At 38.0% G+C, this 27,006-nt stretch overlaps 1 protein-coding gene across 12 annotated transcripts in view; it reads left to right on the top strand.

Moving 5' to 3' along the window:
* The window catches only part of WAC (WW domain containing adaptor with coiled-coil), an 81,786-nt gene extending 57,317 nt beyond the window's left edge, over window positions 1-24,469 (top strand). For 5 of the 12 annotated variants that reach the window (XM_082448951.1, XM_082448948.1, XM_082448940.1 and 2 more), the window contains 8 exons: window positions 8-316; window positions 12,069-12,338; window positions 13,724-13,846; window positions 14,719-14,915; window positions 17,962-18,080; window positions 19,622-19,808; window positions 21,020-21,147; window positions 23,023-24,469. In XM_082448951.1, the coding sequence (XP_082305077.1) occupies window positions 8-316; window positions 12,069-12,338; window positions 13,724-13,846; window positions 14,719-14,915; window positions 17,962-18,080; window positions 19,622-19,808; window positions 21,020-21,147; window positions 23,023-23,092 (1,403 nt within the window). In that variant the 3' untranslated portion in view covers window positions 23,093-24,469. The remainder of the gene's footprint in view (window positions 1-7; window positions 317-12,068; window positions 12,339-13,723; window positions 13,847-14,718; window positions 14,916-17,961; window positions 18,081-19,621; window positions 19,809-21,019; window positions 21,148-23,022) is intronic. The other 7 variants (XM_082448944.1, XM_082448945.1, XM_082448946.1 and 4 more) reach the window with 7 other exon arrangements.
* The last annotated feature ends 2,537 nt before the right edge of the window (window positions 24,470-27,006 follow it).

The raw sequence follows: 27,006 nt of genomic DNA, 5'->3' as shown, positions 1-27,006 counted from the left end.
ACTAAAGTGGAAGACAAGCATTCCAGTGATGCCAGTAGTTTGCTCCCACAGAATATTTTGTCTCAGACAAGCAGACACAATGACAGAGACTACAGACTGCCAAGAGCAGAGACTCAGAGTAGCTCTGCGCCAGCCCAGCACCCCATCAAACCAGTGGTCCCTCCAGCTGCTGCCCCAGGCTCTGTGCCTTGTAGTCCATTCACGCCGCAGTCTGATCACCAGCCAAAGAGATCATTCGATGCTAACGGAGCATCTGCTCTCTCAAAACTGCCTACACCCACATCTTCTGTCCCTGCACAGAAGACAGAAAGAAAAGGTATGCTGTTATCACTAGATGCTGCACGTTGAACTGTAGTTCCTTGAGTTTCTGATTATATGACATGATTTCCGTTAGCTTAAATAAGACGCTGAACTATAAATTCTTTTAAAAAGTCTTCTAGAATGTTACTGCGTAGATTTAGATCTAGAGTTAGCCATATTTAGCTTTTTTCTTTGTCTTTTTAATTACAAAGCCTCAGAACTGTTTTTTGCCTTTGACACTTTGAAGTCAAGTGCTTAATTTATAACAGTTAGTAATGGATACAATAACTTTTCACAGCTAAATGACTGTCCCATCATACTTGTATAAAGCAATTTTTGGTTTTTGTGATAATTATCTTCATGATATAGTTTAGAAATTGTCTCAATTTTCTATTAACATTTAATAGGAATAGAGACATTTAAAAACTTGTCATTTCCGCATACATGCAACTATTGGTTTCAGTTTGTGAATTAGAAAACTGAGTTGTGGGCCATAAGATAAGGAGTCTTAATGTCTGAATTATGAGTTAAGTCTGAAGAGTAGAAGTTGAACTTTGCAACCCAAATTGTGTTTATCCAACTTGGTGCTAATAACCATAGAAGGTTCAGAAAAACTGTGGCAACCACCACTTGGGGGGCAATGCATAATGGAAGAAGCAGGGTGATGGGATAAGCCTATTTCATAGACCAGCCACAGTCCCAGACTTAACCCAGTTTTGAGGAGCTAAGGAAATTTGAGAAGCATTAAGTAAATAAATCACCTTGGGTAGACCCCTTAGCAGATGAATTAGCAGATTAGCATCAGTAAATGTTGAGGAATTTTTGTGTCCTTTGGGTTTAGGAGATGCTATGTGGACCTAATGAGTCTTTAAGCTTTTACTCTATTGTCTGACTCATTATTTCACATTGATTTGACTTGTTGGCAAAGGATTTAAGTAATTGGGTTTCTTTTGCTTCTAGTTTGCTCTCCTTTTATGTATGTTGTTTGAATTTCCCCTGTAGCAGTTGTTACACATTACTAAACATACTTTCATCATACAGTGCATCGTATATAAACAGGTGATTACAGATGTTGTCAGATTTCCCAAAGATGGCTTGTACCAAAATTCATATGCACAAGTCGTATTTGCCCTGATGCGGAATTAAATTTACAAAAGGGAATTCCTGAGAGAGAAAATCTGAATTAATGCATTAACTGTTAGTGTAGTAATACTTTCTAAAGGATGTTTTTGGTTTTTCAGTTCTGCCGGTTTTATTTTGGTTACAGAAAAAATTTATTTAAAAAACACTTCTCAGTTTGAAAAAAAAACAACCTTTGACCTTCAGAAAGATCTTTGGTCTTTATCTCATATTACCTGTTGTTCGCACTTACCTCCTTCTTGGAATGTTTTTCTCCCCTGACTGCTGGGATGCTGCTGCCCTTCGGTCCCCTCGCTCTCTTCTCTTCTCGCTCCGTAAATAGCAGTGGAGCGCAGTCTTCACTGTGGTTTGTTCTGTTTTCTTGCCCAGCGTGTCCTCTTTTGCTGGGTAGCAATTCTCATGACTACCTTGTCTACATAAGTGACTCCCAAATCTTTATTTCTAACTCACACACGTCTGCTTCCTTCTCCAAGCAGTTGGTATTTGTTAACATCTCCCCGGAATATAGTGTGTCCCAAATTCCTCCCTTTTCCTTCAGTTTTTAGGTTCTCAGTGACAACACTATCCTCCCAACCATTCCATGTTCTTCAACATTCTTGCCCATCCATCCATCAACAAATCTTGGATTCTTCCTCCTGTGTCTTACCGGCATGTATCGTTTCTCTCTCTCTCGTTATTGCCACTGCCATTATTGAGACTCAGGTCATTGCTCTTCAAATAACCTTCTGATAACTGCTGTGCTTCCTTCTACCCAGTCTGTCCACTGACAGTGACATCATTGTAAAATTTAGATAGGATGGTGTTATTTCCTTGCTTAAAATTTTCTAATGGTTTTATCCAAAGGAAAAGTCCATACTTCTCAGTAAGATGATAGCAAGTCCTTGACAGTCTGGTTGCAGCCTGTCTTACTAGCTTGATCTCCAGTATTTCACTCTTAAACATTCCCTGTATAATTCATCTGCTGCAAACTTGTACAAAGTTTTTTAGATCGTGTTATGCTCTTTCATGTTTTGATCCTTTGCTGAAAAGGACATATTCTTTCCTCCATTTCCATTCTGTTGAACTCAGTACTCTTTCTTTAAGGGCCAGCGTTGATGTCCTTAGGTTCTCAGTGTCAGTTAACCTCTCAAATACTTTGTTTTTTTGTCTGTTACTGCACTTACCACTTTATAATTTTAGTTCCTTCAATTAGACTATCCTGTGTAGGGTCAGACGTTATGATTTATTGCATTTTGTACTTTTTTCACTCCCTGACCTCTCCCTCGAAGCTTCAAGCACCATTCCTGACAAACTTAACGTAATTAAAGATTAACTGTGTACCAGGTTTGGTGCTAAATGTTTTGTACACATTTTAGGTTATTCCTTAAAACAACATTGTGAGGGAAAGAATTGTCTTCTTAGATATGAAGAGCCTGCACATTGCTGAAGTTTAAACATATGGTGTAAGAGGCTGCTTCTCCAAAATCCATGTTCTTTCCATAAAACTGTACGTAATGAAAGACATCACCAATCTATATTAGTTTGGACTCCAGTAATTCAAAACTCCTCACAGATCTTAGGTGATTCATGTTTAAATTCTACAAAGTGTGTTTGCTGATCACAAACTTCATATGAAAATTTTATAATATAGTAATTTTAAACTTACAGGAAGAAACTTGATTACCTTGGAGTTGCCTAGGTGTATAGGGACAATAGTACAGTCTTACCAAGTATTTCCTCTTGCGTGTGAATTGAAGACAATATTGTTTCCTTAAATAAATTGTATAACAATTTGGATCTTTTCAGATTGTTTTCCAGTTAGTCTAAGTTTGTGAAAGGTCCATTAATTTGCGGTATATTTTTTTCCTCAGTGGAGACATCCATGTTATTTAAGTGAAGCTTCCTATTGACTGTTCTCATCAACATAGTGAATTCCTTGTTTGGATTTTCCTTAACAAATAATTTATATTAAGAGGTTGATGGTTCAAATAAGGTAGGTCTCTTGGTCTTAAGTGCTATTAGTATAGCTAAACTGTATTTAAGGATGACAGCAGTAGAATGCTCTAATAAATAACAGAAGAGCAGGAACTTTGTCCTAACCACTGCTGTATCCTTAGTACTTAGAGGCAGTCAGTCAGTATTTGTAGTATATGGATAAGTAAGTGAAAGAATGGTAATGCATGTGTTGGGAGTTGGGGAAGCACCTACATTGGTCACGGTTTAAGAAATGTATTTGGAGAAAAAGAAGAGTGTTACATGTGTTGTGCGTCTAATTAAAGAAATAGATTTAGATCTGTTTAATGCCAGTGTGTCTTTCGATGAAAAGAACCGTAGATAAATGAGTCTGTGCTTGCTTGAGGGACAGAAGTGTGGAGGAGCTGGGAAGCTCTTGGGTTCTGCAGAGAATAAACCTAGTGTTAGGCAGGGTGAGACAAGGGCGTCAGGTGCCTCCTTTTAGATTTATATCTGTTTCTTATGGTAACATTTGAACATCTCTTGGCAAGACTCCTTTATTGGACAGCCATATAACAAAGTACAGAGAAACTTTGATGTGCTTAAAAAAAGTCTAAAACTGAATTTTATGGGCTGGCAACCTATTGACCATTCTAAACTGGTCCTGACCCCAGCCTCTTTTCCAAATTTGTGAAATGACAGAATAGGCAGGAGACGTGGGTCCTTGTTTTTTGATTTAGCCAAATAAATGCCAGGGTCAGAAGAGTTTAATGACTTTTAAGTTTCTTATTTAATAATTTAGAGTTATGGTTTATTAACAGAGGTAAGTTTGAAAAGTAAACAGAGCAGCCACAGAAGCAGACCTATTCAGTGACCTCAAGGCAGCTCTCAGGAAATTAGCCTGCCTAAAGAGTCACATAGTTACATGCTGTTCTGTAGTCTTAATCTAATGGGAGGGGATTAGTCGTTCTTTAATGTGAGATGTGAGTTAGTCACTTGGAATAAACTTCCTTTTTGTGTTTTTGATGATATTTGTAGACTGGGTGAAGTTAAAATGAACCTGAAGACTTTTCCCAGTGTGTTAAGAGCAGTAATCTTTTATAGCTCACATAGGAGGTCATAGCTGGCTGTAAGTGGGACACATTCAGCCCTTCCTTGCTTTGCTTTAAACTACTTTTCAAACTACTTTTAGGATTACTAAATGTTCATGTAAAATTAGACCAGTTGGCCATAGAAGTACTTAAATATTTGTTGAATAACTGAGGACGTTAACCGGGGGTGGGTGGGGGGCGGTTGGTGTTAGTCTGATTTAGTAAGTGTCACTAAAATGAGATTATGTAATACAGATGGCATTTTGATCAGTGGGGCAGGGGGAATACCTGTGATGAAAGAATGTTAGAAAATACTGTTTTATAACTTGAGGGGCAAGGAAGACCTTTTAAATGAGGACCCAAAACACATTTGCCTTAAAAAGTTGGTAAATTTGGCTACATAAGACATTTAAAACTTCTCTGTGACAGAGATACAGTAAACAAAGGTTGAAAAAAAAAATACAAAATTGGGAGAAAATATTTGCAACAAATATGAATAACAGTACATTAAGGATACATTAAGAATTCATCAAAGTATGAAAAAAAACAATCCAATAGAAAAATGAGCAAAGTATATGAACAGGCAATTACAGAAGAGGAATTTTAAATTGCCCGTCTTGCTTTAGAACAGTTAGAAAAATCAGCTCCAAATGGAGCAAGGACCTTAACTTAGGAGCTAAAAACTATGAAACTGTAAGAAAGCAAGGGAAAATCTTCATGAGACAGGACTTGGTAGTGATTTCTTGGATATGACACCAAAAGCACCGGCAACAGAAGAAAAAAATGGATATATTGGACCTCATCAAAATTAAAAACTGTGCATCAAAGGACACTCTAGAGTGAGAAGACAACCCAAGGAATGGGAGGGAATATTTATAAGTCATGTCTGATAAGGGATTAATAGCCAGAATATATAAATACAAAGTCCTGGAACTCAACAATAAAATGAAACAGCTCAGTCCAAAAATGGGCAACGGAGTTGATGCAACATTTTTCCAAAGAACATAGTCTGATGGCCAGTAAGCACATAAGAAGGTGTTCAGCATCATTGGTCAACAGGGAAAGAAAATCAAACCACAGTGAAATACCACTTCACACCCATTAGGATGACTACTGTATATATATTTTAAAAAACAATAGAAGACAAGTGTTTTTGAGGCCGTGGAGATTGAAACCCTTGTGCATTGCTGGTTGGAATGTAAAATAACACAGCTGCTGTGGAATACAGTTTGGCAGTTCCTCAAAAAATGAAACATAAAATTACCATAGGATCCAGTGATTCCATGCCTAAGTTATGTAATCAGAAGAATTGAAAAGCAAGGAATCAAACGGGTATTTATACACCAGTGTTCGCAGTAGCACTATTCACAATAGCCAAATGGCGGAAACAACCCTAGTGTCCACCAGCAGATAAAGGATAAACAAAATGTGATATATACATATATGTGTGTGTGTGTGTATATATATATATATATACACACACACATATATATATACACATGCAGTATTACTCAGCCTTAGAAAGGAATGAAATGATGATAAACGCTGCAACATGGATGAACTGTGAAAACCTTATGCTAAGTGACACAAAAGGACAAATACTGTGTGATTCGACTTATGGGGTATCTCGAATGGGCAGATTCATAGAGAGACAAACTAGAATAGTGCTTACTTTGGGCTTGTGAGATGGGGAGCTATAGTTTAATTGGGTAGAGAGTTTCTGTTTGGAAAGATGAAAAAGTTCTGGAGGTGAATTGTGGTGATGGTTGGCATGACAGTGTGAATGTACTTAATGCTACTGAATTGTAAGCCCAGAAATGGTTAAAATGGTGAATTGTATGTTGTATATTTTACCAGCATAAAAGAATTCAAGAGAAAGCTTACCAATACAATATTGGAAATTAAAATGAGATTTTTCACTCTTAAAGTTGGTGATAATTAACAGTTGAATGCAGGGAAACACAATTGGTAGGAGTGTATAAGATGGTTATTATGGAGGTCAGTTAAGTAAAATCTATTAAAAGTTTTAAAATAGGCTTATCCTCTTTGTATTAGCATAAAGATTTTCTCAGTTGAATAAAAGAGCGAGTTGCAAAAACATAATTGTTATAAAACATCAATCAATGCCATACTTATTTTTAGTACATTTTAAATGCATAGAAAAGTTCTGGACAGACACATTTAAAATTATGAATTATAGAGTAAAAAATAAATTAAAATGAAAGTCACAGATTATATACCTGGTGTTGTTACCTAGTTATTTCATGGTTTTTTCTACTACACTTGTATACTTTGTTTTCCCTTATGATTCCTCCATGTTGTAACACCATTACTACACAATGAAACAAGCAGGCTGCCCTTGTTGCATCAGTAGTTTGAGCTTTGTTCCCATATCCTGTTTAGTATTATGACAGCAACTGTCAGAGGATTGTGGGAGATTAATGTTTAGAAATGCAGTCAGTACCTTTTACTCTTTACGTGCAGTATCTTGTTAGATCTTATTGCAGATTGAAGAGGAGTTATTTGGCATACCAGAAAAATGTAGGTCAGAAAATTTTGACTTTGGTCTGTGTTGTCTTGGGTATTTTGAAAGGGTGCCTATAATTAGAAGAGGTGAGTGGTTATTACCTTAAGCCTTAAAAAGTTAGGTTATAGTACATTTCTCTGTGAAGTCTAGTCTTTGGTAGGTTACTCCCCCTACTGGTAAAAATTGGAAGTATAAATGAATAATTCATAATTACAAGCATAAAGGGAGAGAAAAAGGTTTTATCAAAGCTAATGTACACAATTTAAATTAAAATCAGAGTAACATACTTATTTCATGGCTTACAATAAGAATTGGTTAGAGATCTACAAATGATAGAAAAACATCAGGTAGGAAAGTGACCTTAAAGCTCATTTTAAGTTTAAAATACGTAGGACGACATCACCACATATCCTTAAAAAAATTATAGGGACGCGTGCGCGTGCACACACACACACACGCACACAAAATAAAAAAATAAACATGCTAGAGCTAAAATTTGGATACTGTTGTTTTGCCAAAAGCTGAAAAAATAGGCTTAAAGCAACCTAGGTTTCTTTAATGCTTGGAAAAGTTTGCATTTAAAGAATGAGACTAGAGGCTGATGTTAAAAAGCAGAAGAGCCTTTTGAAATGGCTTTGTAATGTAAAACACTACGTTAATTTTCTTACTTAAATTCATTATTTGTTTTTATTTTCAAAGATCCAGATTTTTAATTTTAGTTTGATACAAAACTGTTTAAACATGAAGTATGTTAACCTAACATTGTAACAGATTCCGGATTAAAAAGACAAATAGAAATGTTAATTAAAATTAAATATCTGTGTAGAAAAAGCACAATTAATGACTGTGTATTTGTTCCGAATAGTTGCTTGTTGCCTTTGAGTGTTTAAAAAAAGAAGAAGGGGGTTGAGGATTTTATGATTATTAAAATGAATCTAAATAAGTTAAGCTTGTCTCTAAGGCTATGTAGTATTACTTAGCTTTATGAAACATAGCATAAAGTGAGCTGTTCATTGTCTGCTCAATGAATTATCTTTGGAGACCTTAGGCTTTTCTCCCCATTATAAGTTTTGAACCTAGAGCTTAAGAAAAACAGCACAGACACATGCACCTGAGCCTTTCTTGCCGAGTCAGGCATCCAGTCCGCAAGTACATGCTGATGCCATCTTGCTGCCAGATCCCATTTTGCACCAGAGCTACACAGATAAATACAACAAAATTCTTCTCCTGAAAGAGTTCATTTTCTGATAGAAGGGCGAGAGAGAATAAGCTACATAATAGGAGATGCTGGGTAATGTCTGTGGTAGGGCGCTCTGAACGCAGAGGAGCGGCACCCAACCAGTAGCTTTCGTTTATATTTTAATGATGAAACCAAGACTGCCTTTCAGGGTGGCGTTTTATATTTTTATCACACTCAATCATTTTTCTCAATTATACTTCTAGATGGAGGCAAGTAGTATTAAAAATGTTTAAGATGTAACATACTTCGGGAGGGCATTTGTATGGGTGTGTCCTTTAGGAAGAAGGGGGTGAGTGGAGCTGTTTTTAAAAATAAGTAACTAGTGTGAAAATAGCATGCTGAAGACCTACCTGGAAAAGCAGTTTAGCTTTGCTGTCTGTGACCTTGCCCTTTCTCCACTAGTTCTCTGTGTTTGTGCTGTATTTTTAAAAATTTTGTTTTGGTTTTGTTTCCTTTGGTTTTTTAAAGTTAAAAGGAATCTGGGAAGTTCTCTATTTTTTCATAACCAGCAAGGTGTGCCAGAATCACCCATAGAACTCTTGGAAATTCACCATATGCTCGGACACCCCACCCCCGCCCCATTCATTAGAACTGGGGTGGAGCCCTGGTATCTGTTTTCTGTTTTTAAACTTTGATAAGTCGTGCGCAAAGTCAGACCTTTTAAAAAGAGAAATTCTGGCCTTTAGAGATGTTAACTTGCTTAAGGTTCCCGTAAGTATTGAGTAGTAGTAACTGGTTTCCATACTGTTCGTTAATAATCTCTCACAGAACTGCAAAAGAAATCCTTCCTCAGGATACACGTTTTTATTTACATTGTTACTTTATTTCTTTGCGGTGATATGTATCTTCTGTTTTGGAGTGTTTTCCTTTTCCTGGATTGAATGGCAACACTGAAGAATTTTCAAGCCTGTGTTAATTTTTCAAATCTGTGGATAGATTTAGCAGCATTGAAAGAAATTTGGAAACAACCTACACCTTCTCCAACTCCTATCATTATAAAGGCAGAGGAAAACCATAGTAAATGTAACAAAAGGGTCATTTCAGAGGGATATAAGTACTAATTTACTTCATGCAGGAAGTAAAAACAGAGAACTTGTTTCATTCTAAACATCATTAAGATGCCCCTGAACTGTTTATTCCTTAAGCTGAACCTTAAGGTATATGATCTGGAGAAAACTGCTGCTATAGTCTATATTGCCTCATAAAATGTAATAACTGACACAAGGAAGTAATAAACTTTTCACAAGGAAGATCTTATTTCCTTCAAGTTTCTTTATACTTGTTTATGATTCCAAAACAGCAAAGCTGAACATGGTAGGCAATCTGCTAGACTTAGAGACCCTCCTTTAAAATGTGTGCCTTTTAAAATGAAAGTATCTGCCTTACAAAAATGAATATGTCTTAGACCTTCTGAGTGGATCATATGAGATCAACACATCCGTGAAATCTGCTGAAAGCAGCTATCGTCTCTGGGTCTTCTGACCATTACAGTAGCATAAAAAGGCCGTGGAGGAGGGGTTTTGTTTTTGGCAGTAAACTTGCTATTCAGTAGTAATTCCCGGCTTCTTTGGGGCCATGATGATTAATGAATGTTTAGTTCCTAGAATTGGGAGTGAAGATTTATACTTATTAGGTAGCAGTGTAATATTCAAATGTAGTGTTCCTGAAACATTTATACATCATAGTAGCAGTCTTAATTCAGTTATACAATGTATATATGAGCTTGAAAATCTCCAAGAAATGGGTATATATGGGAAATTCAAGAGGCTTTCAGCCAAGATTGTAAGAGACTATGTATGAATATCTTGAATAATCTAGTCTTAATGTCGTTAACCCATTGGACCTCTGTTTCTAATTCTTTCCTCCATTACGGTGACTGTATTAGTAAAATTTCATGGTATAAAAATACCAGTTGATGTTCTTTTTCCTGTTGGTGGACATGTGTTTTGTTTCTAGTTTTGTGCTAAAATAAAAAAAGAAGCATAACCCTGTTATGAGAATTGTTGAGTATTTCTCCAGATTTATGTACATTAGAGTTTCTCTAAGGGTGTATACCTAAGGGGAATTACTGGGTCGTGAAGTGCATGTAGCTCCAGTTTTTCTAGATAATGTCAAGTTGTTTTCCAGTGTGGTTATATGAGTTTAGTCTCCACCTGAGATGTTACGTGTTTCCATTACTACTTGAGAACATTCGGTATTGTTAGACTTTGGACATTTTTGTCAGTCTGATGAACATAAAAGAATATTCTGTTGCTTTTTAGTTTGCATTTTCCTGATTATCAATGAAATTGAGCATCCTTTGTGTTTTTAAGCCATTCACATTTCTTGTGTGAATTGTCTCTTCATGTCTTTTGTTCACCTTTCTATTGTTTAGTTTGTCTTTTTTGATTTATAGGAGTTCCTTAAAGTATTTTGGTTACCAGTACTTTGGGTTTAATTGTTTTGCTCTTTGTTATTTTCTGCATCCTCACATCAAAGTTATTTTCCTCTGTTTTCATCTACTAGTTCTAAAGACTTAAATACATATACAGAAGTCTAACCTGACTTAAATTGGTTTTGTTTTAAATGTTAAAGTTTTTATGTCTGGCAAGGCATGTCAGTAGCTGTGTTCTTTATATTAAAGCATTTTGTGGCTCTTACTAGCCCATACTTCTTCAAAATAAGTTATAGAATTGGCTTGTCAAATGCTACCAAAATGCTATTGGGCTTTTAATTTCAGTTACGTTGAATCTGTATAAGTAATTTGCAGTGATGGCTTTCAAAGGATAATTTTTTATGCATGTTTTATGCTTTTTTTGGTTTATTTTTAAACACTGAGGTTGGGATCTTGTGGGAGTTTCTTGCTTTTAAAAGTATCTTTTTTAGTGCTAATAATCATTAAGTGGTACAAATAGAGGTAGTTCATTACTTTGTATATTTAATTCCGAAGAGGAGTATGCAGTCCTAAAGCTCAGTTGTAAGGATGGAAGTTCAGGGTAGGAGGGTCTCGTCTTAGTCATCACATCCTTAGTCCGTTCTGGGGTGCTTACCACCGTGCCTCTCCTGATCGGTGTTAAGGCCGGTGTCATGCTTAAGTAGACTGTTTCTGTGGTCATAAGCATTTTCACCTTATTTTATGATGCATAGAAATTAAGTCTTGGAGAGTTGTACTGTCCCCTTATATCCTAATGGAAGCTTATTTGGAAGTGTAGTTAATACAGGACAATACCATGGAGATATTGTGGGTTCAGTTCCAGACCACCACAGTGAAGCAGGTCTCACAAGTCAAACGAATTTTTTGGTTTCCCGGTGTAATATAAAAGTTGTGTTTACACTATACTGTAGTCTATTAAGTGTGCCATAGCATTATATTTAAAAAACAAAGTATGCCTTAATTAAAAAAGAATGCTGTTGGAAAAATGGCACGGAGAGACTTGCCCAGTACAGGGTTGCTGCAGAACCTTCAATTTGTTGGGCGGGCCGGGGGAGAAGAAAAAGGCAGCAACTGCAAAATGCAATAAAGGCAAAACGCAATACAAGAAGGTGTGCTTGTGCATGTGTTTGAGACAGCATTACTAATAGAGTGTGGTACTGTGAGACTCAGACATGGATATGGTAGAGTCACTGCCTTGCCAGGTTTTGTGACTTCAAGCAAGTTATGTAATCTTTTTCAGTTTTCTCATCTATGAAATCAGGATATGAAATGTCTGCCTCGTATCTAGTCAGCCAGATATTTACTGAGTCCCCTCTGTGCTACCTTGTAAATATTAAACGAGGTTACTTGAGTTAGGTGCCTGCCACGTGGGTGTTGCTTGTTTAATGTTGGTTCCAGTTCCTCTGTTGAAGTAATGTTTTTCAGCTTTATTATCTCCTTTTTATTTAGAATCTACATCAGGAGACAAATCGGTGTCACACTCTTGCACAACTCCTTCCACGTCTTCTGCCTCTGGACTGAACCCCACGCCTGCCCCTCCAGCCTCTGCTTCAGCAATGCCTGTCTCTCCTGTCCCACAGTCACCAATACCTCCATTACTGCAGGACCCAAATCTGCTCAGACAGTTGCTTCCTGCTTTGCAAGCCACGCTGCAACTCAATAATTCTAATGTGGACATATCCAAGATAAATGAAGGTAAATTTTCATTGTGATAATTTCTACAAAGTTCATCTGCATTGTGCAAAATTATGTAATTAGTAAAATCCCCAATATAGGAGTGGTCTTTGTTTCATTTTGAAATTCACATTTGAACTTCATGCTTTGGAGTTTATGTCCCCCATAGCTTAAGGTCTTTGTTACTGTGATTGAATTAGCAATACTTGGATTTTCTGTATATTTTTCAAGACTTGCTGTGTACCTGGTAGTTACTGGAGATAACTGTTCCGTCAGCTTAACGTATATGGTGATTTTTTTTTTTTCTTTTTAAGTGAAAACAGAAAAAAGAATATTTGCTAAAACTGATATGAAAACACCTGGTTTCTAACATATTTCAAGAAATCTCATGTATATTGGTAAATGATTATTTGGAATATTTAAAATATGCTAATTACTAAGAATAGGAATTCAGGTAGTTCTTAAACTACTTAAACACTTTTGAGAAGGGAAGTAATGGGTAACATTATGCTCTTTTTCCTAGTTAACTGCATTGTTAATTCCAACTTTGCTTTTCAGTGTACTGCTAAAGTATTTGGGCAGCCACCTCAAAGAAGTCTGAATAAAAGTGGATGTAGTTTTTAATTCGTAAACCATTCAGATTGAAACATTTAAGCCTTATGAACATTGCAAAATTTTCTGTTTGTGTACACTTCCACATAAGTGGTTAAATTCTTCCTTTATCCTAAAAATGGAGGTATCTTAGGCTAGTTGGTCATTAATCTTCCATTCTTATTCTCTTCAGCATTTCTTGATAGGTGAACATTTTACTGGGCAAAGTGGGGCTTTTAAACATTTTGAAGAAATGATAGCCTAAGCAAAAATGTGAATAATAAAAGATCTTACGCTTCAAAAATACATGGTATTCCAAAGTACCCAGATGTTTAATATCCATTTTTGAAAGCTTGTTGTGGGTGAGTGTTGATGTAGGGTTTGAGTGCTCGGCTGGTCTAATAATGCAATCGCATGAAATAACTGCTGTTGATCCAGTTAATTCCAAGTAATGTACTAAGTACGTTGCCTATGTACGATAGGTTTCTGGTATAATCAGAAGTTCCGGTGAATACTCTTTGCTGTTTTAAAAGTCTCATAGAGGAGTTTCCTTTAACTGGACACCTAAACTTTACTGTAAAGGAAACTCTACTGTTTTATTATATAAACCCATTAAATGTCTTTGCCTCTGCCTCAGATCACTTCACATCTCTAGGCTCATTGTATTACTCCTATCTTCTAGACTTTTATTTTGGGAGTTCTAGTATGGAAACACTCCAGATTTTTTCTGGGTTCCTTTTGAGTTTTCAAGTTGTAACTAATACCACATATGCCACTGTGTTTTTATTTGAATTTAAGATATAATATGTTTATAGTTCTTACAGCAGCTGTGACCCAAGCCTCATTGCAGTCTATAATTCATAAGTTTCTTACTGCTGGACCATCTGCTTTCAACATAACTTCTCTGATTTCTCAAGCTGCTCAGCTCTCTACACAAGGTATTTATATTCTTAGATACCTCTAGAATTGTATCTTGGTGGGGGGCAGGTGGAATTCGTAGCAGATTTTTTTTTTTAGTCTTTGAAGAGAGCGTAGCTATGATATTGATTTTATTTTGATTTGTTAACACTGCTGTATACAAGTAGTATTTTTCTTTACCTTTTTAGATGAAACAGGCTTTTGACATATATCTTACACCGTTGCCATCACATCTGCAATATAGTATATATTCAGCATTTAAGTCGTTAGTGAGATATTTTACTCCAAAGCTAAAGTAAACTATGATACACCCTCAATCTTTGTGAATCATTGGATCTGTTTTAAGAGTTGAAGTTTGCTTCAGGTTGGTGTTAGATGGGTTTTGACCAGAGGATGTAGAAATGCTCAAGTCCTGCCTTGACTTAGCCAGCCCTCTTCTCCGTGCAGGTACCCAGTGGGGAAGGGACACAGAGGAGCAAACGGGAAATGAGAGGGTTGCCTGGCTTGCCCCCAGCCCCAGTGCAGAAAGCTGCTGAAGTGAGCAGGAACGCCTGGCCTACTGACGCAGCGTGCAGTGAGGGCTGCCAGCCCTTGGGTGGTCTCATGAGGCGGGGACCTGAGGGGGACGGTCAGGCCTCCTTGTAGGGTGGGAAAGAAGCAGCGAGGGTGAGATGAGGCCTTCCAGGGGAGCATGTTCGCAGACCTCGTGGGGGCCGCACTGGGCGTGCTGGTCTCGCTCAGCAGCTCAGTTGGTCATTGTGACCCCAGCAAGTGCTTAGATGCTGACTTTTTCAGATAGCTGTTCTCTTTGGGGGTGTGGGGCATGTGGAGAGATGTAAAGATCTCCTGCACATAAACTACAGCGGGTTTTGGTTTATTTTACTCTCCACAGCCCAGCCGTCTAATCAGTCTCCGATGTCTTTGACTTCTGACGCATCATCCCCGAGATCGTACGTGTCTCCGAGAATAAGCACACCTCAGACGAACGCAGTCCCTGTCAAGCCTCTGGCTAGTACTCCTCCTGTTGCATCACAGCCAAAGGTATGTCGCCTTTGCGGGAAACCGGGGAAGAAACCACTTCTGGTTAAAGCAGGTTTCATAATGTTTTAGAATATGTATTGGAGAAGAAGCCCTCTTTGGGGAATGAGGTAGTGGTGGGATGAATGACAGGTGAGTGAGAATAGGTTCAGGTTAGACTCTCAGTTGATTGAGGGCTTGGAGGAGGGAATTGCATCTGTGCCACTTTTATACACTGGTTCTCTTCTTTTTTTTTTTTTTTATAAATTTATTTATTTATTTATTTATTTATGGCTGTGTTGGGTCTTCGTTTCTGTGCGAGGGCTTTCTCTAGTTGCAGCAAGTGGGGACCACTTTTCATCGCGGTGCGCGGACCTCTCACTGTCACGGCCTCTCTTGCTGCGGAGCACAGGCTCCAGACACGCAGGCTCAGTAGCCGTGGCTCACGGGCCCAGTTGCTCCGCGGCATGTGGGATCTTCCCAGACCAGGGCTCGAACCCGTGTCCCCTGCATTGGCAGGCAGACTCTCAACCACTGCGCCACCAGGGAAGCCCCTGGTTCTCTTCTCTTAATTGGCCTTGTGGATAAAGAAGGTATACTAATTGAGTCTTAATATTTATAGAATTTTTAGACTGAGATATCAGAGAACATGTTTTCCAGTGATTTTCTCCATACTTTTTTTTTTTTAACATCTTTATTGGAGTATAATTGCTTTACAGTGGTGTGCTGTATAACAGAGTGAATCAGCTATACGTATACATATATCCCCATATCTCCTCCCTCTTGCGTCTCCCTCCCACCCTCCCTATTCCACCCCTCTAGGTGGTCACAAAGCACCGAGCTGATCTCCCTGTGCTATGCGGCTGCTTCCCACTAGCTATCTATTTTACATTTGGTAGTGTATATATGTCCAGGCCACTCTCTCACTTCGTCCCAGCTTACCCTTCCCCCTCCCCGTGTCCTCAAGTCCGTTCTCTACGTCTGCATCTTTATTCCTGTCCTGCCCCTAGGTTCATCAGAACCTTTTTTTTTTTTAGATTACGTATATATGCGTTAGCATACGGTATTTGTTTTTCTCTTTCTGACTGACTTCACTCTGTATGACAGACTCTAGGTCCATCCACCTCTCTACAAATTATAGAAATGAGTCAGTTTCTGTGCTAAGAGCTTTATATGTATTAATTTTCACATCAGCTACTATTTGCTTCATTTAATAGAAAATGAAATCTTCCGTTAAGTCTGATTTTTGTGGTCAAGTCAGGTTTTGAGACCTAGGTCTTCCTGAGCACAGAACCCACGTTATCAACACTAAGCTACATTGCCTGGTTGTCCAAGCAAGAGCGCCCATGGCTGGCTCCTCAGAGCACAGTCGGAAAGCTGCTGCTTTCTGTTCTTGCTGGGCTGTGAACAGGGCCTTACCCTGCTACTGCCAGCTCGGTGTTACATCCTGGGGGTCTCACGCACTGACTCACAAGCAGTTCCCAGTCACGTTTGTTCTTTGCTCTGTAGCACACCACCAGGAAAACTTGAGCTATTTGGACGTTGGAATGTACAGGTTTAATTTTTTTTTAACTCTTAATGGTAACTATAGGAGGAAATTCTTTTTAGTTGTAAAACAGTGGGCTGTTTCAGACTTTCATGCCAAAGAACTCTTTATTCAAATAAAATCATAAGCAGAAGCTTAAAAATAAAAATGTATTGAAACAGCTTGAAATGGATGGTGGGCCGGATCTTCGGTCTTCTGTTGGCTTATCTTCCCTACTTCAGCCGTTGGTCTGTGTGTGTTTTGGGGTCAGTCTAGATTAAGTTTTTAAATTTTGAGTCACAATTGTTAGTTTTTTGTGCAGTTCTTTATTGTTTGCCTGTATTTGATGGGAGAAGAATTACAAGGTGAGTTCTAGCACCAGAGACCTTATTCTTAGAGCTTACAGCTCGTCCTGCGGTGGCGTCCTGAGAGCACGCGGCGTGGGTGGCAGCATTGGGTGTACCGTCGGTCCTAACGTTGCCACTTCAGATCCTTTATGCAGGTGGCTCTCAGTTTTTTGCATTAAAAACTTAGGAGTTGTTTTTAAAAGTAAGTGGACATTTGATCTCACAAAATATTCTTTATAAAAGAGCGTGCTCTTCTGTATTCAGAAGGAGCAGTGCTAACCAGAGTCGCTGGGGGGGCGATATTAATTATCCCCCCCACCCCCCCACCGCATAACAGCCTCTGCTGCCAAGCGGTGAGACTTAGTCACAGGTGCCTCTGTCTGCCTTTGTGCCTTAATTTCGGGCTTCCACCTTTGACTGCTTGTTTTTTCTCTGTCGTGTCTGAATGTGAATGATCCTGGGTTGGCCAGAGAGTTCGTTTGGGTTTTTCATAACATCTTCCAGAAAAACCCAAATGAACTTTTTGGCCACCCTACTATATGTGTCCCCACTGCAGTCATGGACCTCTTGGTCTGCCTGTATAGGGTGACATCTCTTTGAAGCCCACTCCAGTTGAATTATGTATGGGCCGTAGCTCATTCTCTGATAGACTGGCATATACATTCTCTTCATATGTGGTTGAAATTTGAGCAGCTGTATTTGTATGATGTGGTAACGTATTTATTTTTATTGATACAGTAAATAAATAACAGTAAATCAGAAGAGGTATTATATAGTGTACTGGAAAGAAAACTGGGCTCAAAATCAGGAGAACTAGTTTCTTATGCTGGTTTGCTAAGTAATTTTTTGGCCCAGGGCTGTTTTATGATATTAGATCTAAGTCTCAAAACTTGACTTTCTTCTAACTACATGACCTTTGGAAACTCATTTGATTCTACTTCTTTAAATCTCTAGATTATAAAGTGTTTAAGATTACTAACTAGACTTAGAGAAGTATGTGGATTTCGGCCCTAAATGATAATAGTTTACACGATTACATGTGTCTGTATCACTAATACTAATCTTACTAGGTAAGGATAGTTAGGACTACTCTTGTTACCTTAAAAATCACTGAAGAGAAATAATTGGGAAGATAATAGAATAATAACACAAATAATTTCATTGGTAGAACTTTCGTTCTTATCTAGTTTTCATGCTTTTTGTCTCTGTGGCAGAAGCCTTGTCTCACCAGATTTTGACGTTTCAGGTTAGTACTCCGGTAGTTAAGCAAGGACCAGTGTCACAGTCAGCCACGCAGCAGCCTGTAACTGCTGACAAGCAGCAAGGTCATGAACCTGTCTCTCCTCGAAGTCTTCAGCGCTCAAAGTAAGTTGATGTTGTGTGTTGAGGCCACGTGGTTTTTTCCTTAATGTGGCATATTGCCGTATTGTTTGGATATTATTTTATATATATATATGTGTGTATATATATATATATATATATGTAGTAGAACTTGATCTTGGAAGAATCCATGAATAGCTTAACCATAGTTTTTTGTATTATAAAATTTACAAAGGCAAATCTTATTACAATAAGTAGATTGTCCCTAGTAATGAATCCTGGGTTAATTTGAAGAAAGTGGCTCTTTCTTTAGAATTTTACTTGGTGAAGTATGATGGGAGTAATAATATGTGATACTTGTAGAGGGCACATGATTTTATACTCCTTCATTAGTTGGAAATGATACCATTTTTAACTTCCTAATAGCAGTTTTAGATTTGAATGTATTGATAAAGCCAGATATCTCACATCTAAAACTTGGGCCAGTATTTTACAACTGGTGTGTGTGTGTGTGTGTGTGTCCGCACGTGCGTGTGTGTCTTTCCTAATAATAGCCTCAACTCTGACCCTATACGGATTGCTTGTCAGACATAGAGCTGTATTGTGTAGAGCTGTACTGTGTTGTCGGTTTTCTTGGTTAATTAACTTTAAATGATTTTCATTTGATTGACTTTCCTATTTTTATTTCTTGTTGTGAGGTGGCAGCATAATTCAGCGGTTGTTTTTATTGTTGTTGTCTGAACAAGCGTTTCGGAGCATATACATGCACATGAGCGTCGTTCCCTTTACAGGGATCGCTTTGGGAAGCTGTCTGCTAGCAGCGTTGCCGTTGCTCAGAACGTTTGGGGGAAAGTCTCCTTTTAAATTGGCATTAGAGGCTGCAGTATAATTATAAATATCCTCAGTGGTGAAAACGCTTCATCCTTTGGGAGACTTAGTTTTTGGAAATAACTGATGTGAAGCAGGTAGGAAATCAACTTGGGTGATTATTTATATCCCCAAATCCTAGCCCTAGCCATACAGTTTTAGAAGAAGATAAGCAACCTCGGAGTGTTGCTTTTTTTGGTCTTATTTTGCCACTAAACTCATTCATTGTTTTGCAATTAAAAGTCTATTTTGCTTCACATTATTTCACCCTCTGATTCAGCACTTTATTCTGATATTAAACAGTCAAAGACAGTGTACTTTTTCCCCCTCCATATCTTCATGTACTTAAGGTAGAATAATGTGCCTTATATCGACAACTGTTCAAATGTGACCATTGCTTAGTTACATTCTTGTTAGTGTTTGTAGTATACAGAGTCAACAGGTTCTGCTGTCAAATTTGGGAGAGTACTGATACTTTAAATTCAACTCTGACGTTAGTGTTAAAGGGGCTCTTGTAACCCCCCAAAAGTGTATTAGGAATACACGATATATAACTATACTTCGGACTTTAAGTTCTGTTTATTTGATGTTAAAATAATAAATTTTTGTTAGGAATTTGTGTACCTTTAAATTAATGAAAGGTATTGACAGACAGTGTCTAGTATACCCAGAGACCACTTTTAAACATACTACACATTCAATTGTGTTTTCTCTTCTAGTAGCCAGAGAAGTCCGTCACCTGGTCCAAATCATACTTCTAGTAGTAATGCCTCAAATGCAACAGTTGTACCACAGAATTCATCTGCCCGTCCTACGTGTTCATTAACACCTACGCTAGCAGCACACTTCAATGAAAATCTCATCAAACATGTTCAAGGATGGCCTGCAGATCATGCAGAGAAGCAGGTATGTTACATGATCACAGCAGATGTTTAACCTTTGGATGACTGGCAACTTAATTCTACTTTGAGAAAATCTAATCTGGACCAGAGGATTCAAGCTGTATTTAAAACAACTAATTTCTAATTAGATTGTCTGTGGTCACTTTATAAAATATTTGATGTGGATATTTGTGAGGTAACTTTTTGTGGTTTCACATAAAATATTTTAATTATCAGTATAGCCCCCATTATCAAGTGCTCAGCATTTAGCTCTGTGCTAAGTGCTTTATGTTTGTTTTCTCCACTTTATAAAACTACTAACCAGTGCAGATAATGAGTTTTCCATTTTACTAATGAGGCCTTTAAGACCAAATAGATTTACATTAGGGTCACCCAGTTTCTGCAGTGTTATGACTCAAAGCCATTGTGCTTTTTCTACTCAGCCGGCCACTCTGATAGCTTTAGAACCTGTTAGTGCAGTTGACCCTTGAACAACTCAGGGGTTGGGAGGCCGACCCTCCACGTCGTCGAAAATCCGAGTACGGTTTACAGTCAGCCCTCCATATCCGGAGTCTGTCATCCTCAGGTTCACACAAGCGTGCGTGGATCATGTAGTACAGTGGTGTTTATTGAAAAAAATCCACATGTAAGTGGGCCTGCACAGTTCAAATCTGTTGTTCAAGGTTCAGCTGTACTATTAATCATATGACTCTCCCTCCAGACTAGCTACTGGAGTTAGGAAACACTTCTGCTTTGGGATGAGGGACCTTAGGACATTGCAGTTACTGCCATTGGCTTTTCCCTTTTATCAGATGACTAACTATCTGAAATGTTCTGTAAGTTCACGGAAATACATTGTGTATCTCTTGATACAGGGATACAATAGGCCCTTTTATCAGTGTTAATACCTGAACTTTGCTTTGGCTGATCCAGCATCTTTATTTAACCAGAAATCATGAGTCCTTCTATCCCAGCACGAAACTACTGTGAGATGAGAAATACTATCCCCCCAAGGAAACCTGAAGGGGAAATCTTAAAGTGAACACCTTCCACCATTAGAGACAGTTTTTTAAAAGAAAATCATTTTCCCCCTTAGATTCATGAGCATTTTTGTGAATTTAAAGGAAAAGATTTACTCTGTAACCTTGGTATAAAGTTACACTCAAATTTAATGTTTTATTTTTTGTATGTGAATATGATTTATATTTCATGAGATTTTCATTTCTTTAATTACAGGCGTCGAGATTGCGAGAGGAAGCCCATAACATGGGAAGCGTTCACATGTCAGAAATTTGTACTGAATTAAAAAATTTAAGATCTTTAGTCCGAGTATGTGAAATTCAAGCAACTTTGCGAGAGCAGAGGTAAGCTTTTCACTGAAATGAATTCTTTTCTGTTTTTTTTTAGGTAATGCTAAAAATTATATATCTTAAAATAATTAGATCTTAAATTGGACTAAAGAACGTTAAGTCGAATTTCATTTCTGAAATTTAAAGTTCTCTGATACATCAGTATCATTTCATGATACTGTAAACTGTGTTTTCATAATTTGATAATACTCCCGGCGAATGGTAGCAGCATCTAGATTTTATTTCTCTTCACCCGTGGTAAATGCTTCATTGTTAGACTTTTTTTCTTGCGTCATGCCAGTACACGGTGCCAGTGACGTTTTACCTAAAAAGCGGGGTGTTGCCGGCAGCCCCCTGTCCGGTTGGGAGCAGCGCTCTCCTGCTGACGGCACGTATTTCAGCTGAAATTCACGTCGCTGTTTGCGGTGTCCTCGCAGCATCGATAGACCCCTTGGCAATTGCATTAAGAACTTAGTTGTCCAGGAAGTTTAATGATATATATCTGCTGTCTTTAATTGTTTTCACTTAAACTCTGTCTCATATTTCTTTTTTTTTTTTAATTAATTTCTTTATTTATGGCTGTGTTGGGTCTTCGTTTCTGTGCGAGGGCTTTCTCTAGTTGCAGCAAGTGGGGGCCACTCTTCATCGCGGTGCGCGGGCCTCTCATTATCGCGGCCGCTCTTGTTGCGGAGCACAGGCTCCAGACGCGCAGGCTCAGTAGTCGTGGCTCACGGGCCCAGTTGCTCCGCGGCATGTGGGATCTTCCCAGACCAGGGCTCGAACCCGTGTCCCCTGCATTGGCAGGCAGACTCTCAACCACTGCGCCACCAGGGAAGCCCCTCTGTCTCATATTTCTTAATCTAGTATATTACTCAAGTAAGATTTCTATATCGTGTTAAATAGTATAGATATTTTTTTCAATGCCTATTACAAAATCGAGGACTTAACTTTCAATGGCTTCACTTCCTGTCTATATTGAGTGACTGGGTCAATAAGTAGAGTTAATCTTGTCATGAAATCACAAAAATTTAATAAATGCCAAGTTGGGATTTATAGTAAACTTGGAAAAGTGAGTTTTTATCTAACCTTTCAACTACTAAAATGTCTGGAGGTACTTGTTGAATATCAGTTGGGAATTTTCTACTCTAGGATTGCTCTGAAAGTAGTTCTGACGTACATACAACTTAACTTTAGTTTGGCTTGCTAGGCAGGCGACACTCGTTACAGCAGCTTGCTGAACAGTCACGTATCGCATCAGTCATGTGCCACGCATCATGTTTGACTGTACACAGATACTGTGCTGTATCAAAGCAGTAATCGTCGTCGTTCGCAGAAGAAAGGGGTCAGAAGAGGAACAGTGTTAACAGAGTTCATGGAAATGGAGTTAGCTGTGGAATTTGTGTTTTAGTTTTTGTTTTAGATATACATGTCAATTGGACTTTGCTCCATTTTTATGAACCTACATTTATGTTGAGAATTGTTCTTCAGAAACGATTAGCCTCTTGCCGCTCGTTAATTCTAGGCTTACTATATTGTGGTCCAGAAAACATGCAGTGTAAGTTTATCTCATGTTATCTGCTGCCTCTTGTGTCTGGTGATGATACAGTGAACAGTTACCTTTTAAGTCAGTCATTATATTCAAACTAATTATTGAGAACGGGTTTTAGAAAACTAGGAAACCTTCTAACTTTTGTCATCCTGATACTTTAATATATGTAATATTTTCAAATGGTGATTTTGTCCTAACTACACTAATAAGTTTTAAATTACTTCGTTTTAACTAGTAGTTACTCATTTTCTTTGTAAAGTTATTTTTATAGTTAAAAGTTTGGTTTTTCTGTAACATTTATAATGACCACATGGGTTCTAATGCCCTCTTTTATTTTTCAGGATACTATTTTTGAGACAACAAATTAAGGAACTCGAAAAGCTAAAAAATCAGAATTCCTTCATGGTGTGAAGATGTGAATAATTGCACATGGTGTTGAGAACAGAACTGTAAATCTGTTGCCCAGTCTTAACATTTTTGAGCTGCATTTAAGTAGACTTTGGACCGTTAAGCTGGGCAAAGGAAATGACAAGGGGTGGGGGTCTGTGAGATTCAATTCAGGGGAAAGATACAAGATTGATTTGTAAAACCCTTGAAATGTAGATTTCTTGTAGATGTATTCTTCACGTTGTAAATATGTTTTGTAGAGTGAAGCCATGGGAAGCCATGTGTAACAGAGCTTAGACATCCAAAACTAATCAATGCTGAGGTGGCTAAATACCTAGCCTTTTACATGTAAACCTGTCTGCAAAATTAGCTTTTTTAAAGAAAAATTTGGGGGGTTAATTTATCATTCAGAAATCTTGCATTTTCAAAAAATTCAGTGCAAGCGCCAGGCGATCTGTGTCTAAGGATACAATTTTGAACCATATGGGCAGTGTACAAAATACCATGAAACAACTGTTTCCACACTTGCACCTGATCACGAGCAGTGCTTCTCCATTTGTTTTGCAGAGAAATGTTTTTCATTTCCCGTGTGTTCCATTTCCCTCTGAAATCCTTGATCTGATTTTATCCATTTTTTAAGGCTCCTCTTTTCCTCCTTTCTTAAGGCACTGTTGCTATGGCACTTTTCTATAACCTTTTCATTCCTGTGTACAGTAGCTTAAAACTGCAGTGATTGAGCATAACCCACTTGTTTGTGTAAATTATTGAAATCCATTTGCACCCTGTAAGAATGGACTTAAAAGTACTGCTGGGCATGTGTGCTGAAAGTACATTGATGGCTCAAATACAAGGAAATGGCCCAATGAACATGGTTGGGGGGGAAGAGGAAACAGCTAGTCAGATGTGAATTGTATCTGTTATAATAAACATGTTAAAACAAACAAAAATTGTTATTTTTCTTTACCTTCGGTCAATGCATATTAGAATTTGAACTACCTGGGGATTCTTTGTCAGAACTATTCTTGTTGAACATTTATACTTAATTGAAATAATTCCTTAAGGGAGGTTTTGTTTAAAGCGATTAACAGGAAATTGTGTATAAGAATATTTAATGAAATATGAAATTCAACAAGAATGATTAAGTCACTTCCCAAGTGGTTGTCATTTGTTAAACCCTGGTTTACCTGTTTTGCTATTAATGACATTTCATTCTCAAGGATGATTGTGTTGTAGCTGACTGTTCAAGTCTGGTGCTGACTGCTGATCTTAGCCATCACAAAACGCTAAATTTGTGTAATTGGAGCTTCCTGCTGTTACCTGGAAATGGTGGGAAAGCTCAGCTTTGTATATTGTTTCCGAAAGTATATTAAAATAAAAAAAGAAACTATTGCTACTATAAAATTACCTTGGCTTTTTTTTTTTTTCTTTGCTAAAATATTGGTCACATGGCCTTAGCATGACACTGCCAGTATTAAATCAGATCACAAGGGTTTCTTTATGCTGAAAAACCTCCTAATTTCAAAATCTTAACTTACCCAATTTAGAGACTTTTTTTCCTCTTGAGGCAGATGTATTCATGTGCTTTCAGAACTGCCAGCACCAAGGGCTTATTTTGTGATGTTAGACATTGTTTCTACATTCTGGGATGCTAAAATTCCAAATTGCTCTTGTGCTTTAAGCATATTTAAAGCATAGAAGATAATGCTCAGATTTTTCAATAAATTTAAAAAAAGGTAAACTGTAAGCAATAGTATGGATGATACTTTCTAAAATACAAAAATGTTCCAGTGTAATTAAGAATTAAAAGTCATACTGGAAACTGATTTTTTTTTAATTGTAACTTGAGGATACTTTTAAAATGTAAGAAAAAATAACTGTTATAAATTATATCGCCATGAAATGTTAATACCTGTGAGATTGTTGATATTTGCTGGACTTGATTAGTGCATGTAAATGAAACTCCGGAGAATTATGTTAAGTTAGAACCCTTAACTGATGTAGTCCTGTATCTTTTCTGGAGAGATAATGTAGTAGGCAGATGTTTCCCAGTCAGATGGCAACTTGTGATTTAAGCTAACTTTGAACTTGATTTGCTAATTGTTTATTGATCTATGTCACCTTATTGTTTTGACTTTTAAAAATGTTTATATCCCTAAAGGAACTGCTCACATACACATATGTGATGCCTAATTTGAAATTTTCCCGGTGAATTTTTAAACAGAATTGAAAATTTTGTGGAAGTATTTTTATAATATTTGATTCACTTATTCTGTAGTGAATTACTTTAAATACTGCACTTTAATACACACATGGTGTCCAGCTTACTAACCTTGAGGTAACCAGGGAATATTTATTAAAATAGGCATAGTATCCCAGAATATTCTTTATCTAGTTGTCCTGTTGCCATGGCTTTGAGCATGTATTCTCATTTTGGTGGACACCTTGGCTCAGATAGTTTGAGACTAGAAATGCAAATAGCCCCTGGGAAACCTCAGGGTTTTTATTTTTCTGTTTTAAAAGGGACATGAGTGGTGTTACATTCAAACCTTAAAAACTGATGTTGTAATAAAATGTATTTTGTGAAGGTGGATCTGTTAGAGTCTTATCCCCGAGGAGCCAGCCTCCCTGTCTTTTTCCCCTTTGTTTTCTGTTTAACTAGTTTGACTAACTTTTAATTTTAGAACTTGGGCTATATCTCCAGATTTTAAGCACACTGAAAACTCTGTCAGCCCTTTTTAAAGACATTATGCTGCTTTTAATAGCCCAAATGAGTGATTTTATCTTCCAGATTTTATGTATCTGCTTCACAGTTGTAAAATCTTGGAAAGGAGGTGCTTAAAATTTTTCAAAGAATTAATTGTGAATCCATTTCAGAAACAATCTATTGTTGTCTTTAAACACAACCTTAACTTCAAGGGATTATTTCAAAGGGGAGGGGGCAGGGCGTGAAGTAATTCACTGCAAACCAGAACTATTGTAGTTCAGGACTTAAAGCTACTGTATTTAGATGTGGGGTTTGAATATACGGATTTCTTTTCAATACCTGTAAATATGGCTATATTCTTGTATTTGTACTGGAGTGTACAAAATGACACTGAAAAGTAATAAATATGTTTTGACTACATTGTGCAGTTATTTCAGAACAGTCTGTTTTGAAAGAGTGCATAATTTTATGCGTTTGGAGAAGAAAACGTAAAATACCAGGTTACTACAAAATTTTTAAATAGTTGTGTTCCAGTCTTGTTTCATATAATTTCTTAATTGCACTGTTCTAGTGAAAGACTTGGCTTAGAGTTGGGATTCTTTGGGTCCTGTTAGGATTTGCTGTACCCTTTTCCCCTGATTCTGAGCTTTGGGAGTACCCTAAAAGTGTATCCTGCCTAGGTGAGCTCGTCCAGGCCCTTGGCTTTAAGAATCCCACTCTTAGGTCAGTTTCACCCAGATTATCTCCAGCCCTGGTCTCTCCCTTGAGCTCCCGACAAGTTAGTTTAACACTTGGCTTACCATGCATGGCAAATTATTTTAAGAAAAAGAGGAGCTCTTGCGCTTAAGACTTTTATCCTTCCCTGTTCCCCGTCTTAAGGGGCCGACACCACGGTTCCCCCAGTTGCTCAAGACCCAGACGTTTCTGTTCTCACACGTGCTCTGCCTTCACGGTGTGCTTTGGGCCTGAGAACCCCTGCCCACATCTGCCCCTCCAGCCCGGCCCTCGCCGGCGCTGCCACGGCCTCCTGCCTTCCTGTCTGCGCGCGCGCACACGTGCACAGCCTGCTCTCCGTGCTGTCACGCTCAGAACAAAACCCAGAGCTGCCCCGTGGCTTTTGTGTTCAAGCCGCGAACGTCGGCGCTGTCTCGTGTCTGCTTCCTCCCTTGCTCGCTGCAGGCAGTCCCCCAGGGTCTTCCGTTCCCTTGCCTGGGAAGCCCTGTTCCCAGAGGCC

The sequence above is a fragment of the Balaenoptera physalus genome, assembly GCF_965194825.1.
Source record: "Balaenoptera physalus genome assembly, chromosome: 2".
In the NCBI taxonomy this organism is placed as follows: Eukaryota; Metazoa; Chordata; class Mammalia; order Artiodactyla; family Balaenopteridae; genus Balaenoptera; species Balaenoptera physalus.
The sequence above is the reverse complement of the archived record's forward strand: the minus strand, read 5'-3'. Positions and strand labels throughout refer to the sequence as shown.